This window comes from Salvia hispanica, chromosome 1 (assembly GCF_029641045.1).
Source record: "Salvia hispanica isolate PSC_SH4W2 chromosome 1, Shi_PSC_v1, whole genome shotgun sequence".
Taxonomy (NCBI): domain Eukaryota; kingdom Viridiplantae; phylum Streptophyta; class Magnoliopsida; order Lamiales; family Lamiaceae; genus Salvia; species Salvia hispanica.
In genome coordinates, this window is record NC_142692.1 from 3,579,143 (window position 1) to 3,583,154 (window position 4,012).

Below are 4,012 nucleotides of genomic sequence, written 5' to 3' on the forward strand. Positions count from 1 at the left end.
GAAAATCAGATCTATTTCTGGCCCAATTTGGCGGGGTTTATGTTTTTCATGAGAGAGGATAATTTCCAATAGGGGTAAAATAGTCTTTACAACCAAGAAGGCAGTTAGGGCATCTAATAACGGTGCCATGGTTTTGGTCCGTCGCATGGGTGCGGAACCAATCGATATGTGATCAGCAACGTGGGGTGGGTCACCTCCAGAGGGACGGAACATGTCCTAAACGCGTGGTAAAAAGGCTCGCAGGATAAAGTACAACTCAATTTGTAAGACGCTTCGTCATCAATTAATAAATTCGGATTTTAGTCACTATGGGGTAAATAGATAAATAAATAGGGGAATCATTATGGATCGTTTAAAAAAACTTAATAAACTGTTTGGCGTCAAATAATAATTAAGTAAAGAAACGATTAAAAGTCGTGATTTTATATAAAATAAATCTTAAATATAATATCCCTTTCTTTAATCAATTCTTCAATCTTGCTTACAAGTTACAAATCAAGAATGAATAATGAATATGGTGATACGGTAGGTCAGCTCCATTCATGGCAATCTGATCAATACTAATAACCAAGATTCCATTGGAAATAAATATTTTTCAAGAGAGGAGTAGTCAAGAATTAATATTGACTATAATGTTGAATTATTGCTATTATCCCCCACGCTTTATCATAACCAGCCTTCGCATCATATAAGTCTGCCAAATTTACAGCCTTTCCATAGACAGAAGAGAAACCATTGAATGAAGGCCTCGTTCCAAACATCAGAAAACTGTGATTTTGAGACAAACCTCAAGATCAGTTATCCAGAGGGACATGGGCTCATTGCTGGAAAATGAGGGTGTGGATTTCCTAGGGAAGAAACTAGCTATGACAGACCACATTTCCAAATTCTTTGTGAAGCAGAAGGAGCCTTTGCTTTTCTTCTACACTGAATGGTGTCTTATCAATTGGTTGAGCCACCTTATCCTACAGCTCTTCCCTATGAAGAAACACACCAAACATCATTGGTACATAAAATGGAGTACTGACTATTGGAGGAAGCAAAGTTTGAGACATTATGCTATATATCTTACTACCTAATATATATGTTAGTAATACTTTCTAGCTATAATATGTACACGTGCACGTCCGTGCAACTTGCGTGTTGTCAGGACTTATAAAAAGACATTTATATGCTAGTGATTATCCACAATTAGAAAATGTTGGAGAAATAATGTTGTGAAGGAGCACGCCGTATGTTCAATCTTTTTGTAAGATTTTGACAACATTATCCGATACAAGCACATGTTGATTATCTGATACAATCTTTTATAGGATAGTGATTATCTGCAATTAGAAAATGTTGGAGAAATAATGTGCTTTCGACGTTGTATTCTCATTTACTAATAAGCACATGTTGTCGAAAATTTTGCTTTGTTGCTTATAGCAACTCAATCGAAAAATTAACTCAAGCAAAATAACTGAAATAAATTTGAAATTAGAAATAATCAAAAGGCACCTCTAGCCTTCATGCCAATTGCCAGCATACACATGCTCATATGCAATTATATAAATACACTCTTATCATATTTGTCTAACTTTGTTTTTTAATGAAACAAGCCATTATTGTTATTATTTTTTTGTATGCAAAATGAGTAACACACTCACGTACATAAATTAGTGAAAGCCATAATTGCTCAACTTTACAAGGGTAATGTATGAGCAAGTGAGGTGAGGTAGCAGCTGGCAATTAATAATGATGATTAAAATCACATTTATTCCCAATCTCCCATGGCTCTCAAATAAATTAATAATTTTATATATAATATTATATCATATGAATGCATCATATCTCCTGGGATTTTATCCTCTTGGGGATTAGTTTGGATTCCATGATCTCCTTAACTAATTCAATATTAGGATATCTTAAAGCTTGTAATGAAGATGGAGATAATATTCTAATATATGATATATGTTGATTTCCTTGTACAAGAGATAAATTAGTTTTAATTAAGATCAATTTTATGTGTCCCAATTGGATGAGCTACGCACGCATACACCATATAATTTTTGAAGAAATGTGAGACGCATAAATTAATGTATCTAAAGAAATTGTGATATGTCATGGTGTAATTATTTACTGTATTTTCAAAGTAAATCAAAATTTACTTCAAAATTCTGTATGTAACTAAAGTTTATTAAGTCTAAAGATTAGGTATCGGGGAATTTGTAAATTGGAGACTTGTACTCGATTGTGTATCAATTGATCAAAGTCGATATTAGCTCAAGATAAAATTAGAAAACAAGTAAAATTAATATTGAATATATTTGGTATAAAAACCAGTAGTTATAGATACAAATATAAAGACGAATTCATGCATGCATTATCAAATGAAAAAAGCTAACAAATAATTAGGTGGGTGCATGCATATAGAGAAACATGATGAAATCCTCAATCCTGCATCCCAAAATATGTTTGGAAACTATAGATGGCGATTGAATTGTTTTATTTCACTTCACCCAACATTATACTCGTATTAGTTGAGGACTAAATTAAACATATAATACTCCCTCTGTTCCAAGATATTAGACTCACTTTTTTTGGGCATGAGAATTTAGTAGATGTTGTTTAGTAGTGTAAGTGGAGTTGGTAGTAAAGTAAATTTTTACCATAAATAGAAATGACTCAAATATGTTGGGACACTCCAAAATGGTATACGAGTCTAATATCTTGGGTAGGATGGAATATCTCTTTTTTATATGTCTGGAAATTATAGAATGATGACTACTCATGATATTTCAAATTGGATTTCTTTTTTCCATGTACTCAAGTCCCCAAATACAGAATAAGCTTCGGATTGGATTAATTTGGTTAACAAGAAAAGAAATTATTTCATGATTAATTGATATATTATTAGTCATTTCTGACACTCCAAGTGGGGTTCATCAGCAGAAACCAAAGTTTTTCCATCAATTAATAAGTAATAATTTGCTCACACAGAATATTGATAGGTAATTAAAAGTTCAACCAAAACACTTCAAACCATATGTGTTTCTCTACCTCAAATGAAAGAATATTGATAGACATTAAATAAATGATATTCACTTGATGGCCTTGCTCAAACTGTTTTGCAGCTCCGAAGCACCAAGATTTGCTATACCTACAGCCTGCAACAACATATATATATAATTATTAGTACTTAATTTAATTACCAAAAGAATGATCAATAAATGAAACCTACTCATACATTTTTATCTCAAAAATTTTACCTCAGCCTGTATTTTGTGGACAAACCTGTCCTTCGTTCTTGTCGAAACACTGCTAACCACATCAAGCTCATTTCTCCGTAATTCAGCAAGAACTCGCGACAACCCTAAATTACCATCGATGTTATTGGATACGAGAATCTCCATTTTTCCATCTGAGACTATTTTTACATCCACATCAACTGAACTTTTATTCAACCAAATCTTCAGCTTGTTTCTGCGAATTTCGAGCTCTTGGATATTCTTCTCCGTCCGTATTATGTGGCTCGTAGCAGCTTGTACATGATCACATACACTTTGTTTCCCCTTTAAGTTAAATGCAAAACCAATATTAATAATATCCACATGAAAAATAAATGAACTATACTAATAATTAATTAACTCACCTTGATCTTATGATGGGGAAGATGAGAGCGGAGAGAAGCATAAAGATCTGAAAGTTCTTTCCTCCTCTTCCTCTCCACCTCTCGATGAATATCCTTCTTGCTTGCTAAATCTGTTGTTTTGCTTACTTCTTCGACGTTCTTGCCAGCTGAGAAATCGATCAATTTATTTTCGACTAAGAAATGGATCGTATTATTTTCCAAGAAATCATCTTGGATTTGGAATCCCAAAGGGGTTCCAAAACCCGGATCAGTATCTTGGATTTGGAATCCTTGATGGGTTCCGAAACCCAAGTCATAACTTTGTTGAAAGGGAAGCATTTTTCAATATGGTTTATTTTTGTGGAGCTCACAAAATTTTGGTTTAGAGAGTTGAGATCTCAC

General features: G+C 33.3%; 1 protein-coding gene across 1 annotated transcript; it reads right to left on the reverse strand.

The window, feature by feature from the left end:
- Nucleotides 1-2,936: 2,936 nt before the first annotated feature.
- Nucleotides 2,937-4,012, reverse strand: LOC125185599 (transcription factor bHLH36-like). The gene is made up of 3 exons (XM_048082162.2): nt 3,632-4,012; nt 3,249-3,551; nt 2,937-3,146 (listed from the first exon to the last, which is right to left on the reverse strand). The coding sequence occupies exons 1-3, from the start codon at nt 3,947-3,949 to the stop codon at nt 3,081-3,083; spliced, it is 687 nt and encodes a 228-aa protein (XP_047938119.2). The 5' UTR covers nt 3,950-4,012; the 3' UTR covers nt 2,937-3,080.

What these genes read in the sequence shown, in the direction of transcription:
- LOC125185599 (XM_048082162.2), bottom strand. Translation starts at nt 3,949, where the DNA reads ATGCTTCCCTTTCAACAAAGTTATGACTTGGGTTTCGGAACCCATCAA. An exon ending in TTCCCCATCATAAGATCAAG is followed by an intron (nt 3,552 to 3,631) that starts GTGAGTTAATTA and finishes TTTAACTTAAAG; the next exon opens with GGGAAACAAAGTGTATGTGA. An exon ending in TCCACAAAATACAGGCTGAG is followed by an intron (nt 3,147 to 3,248) that starts GTAAAATTTTTG and finishes ATGTTGTTGCAG; the next exon opens with GCTGTAGGTATAGCAAATCT.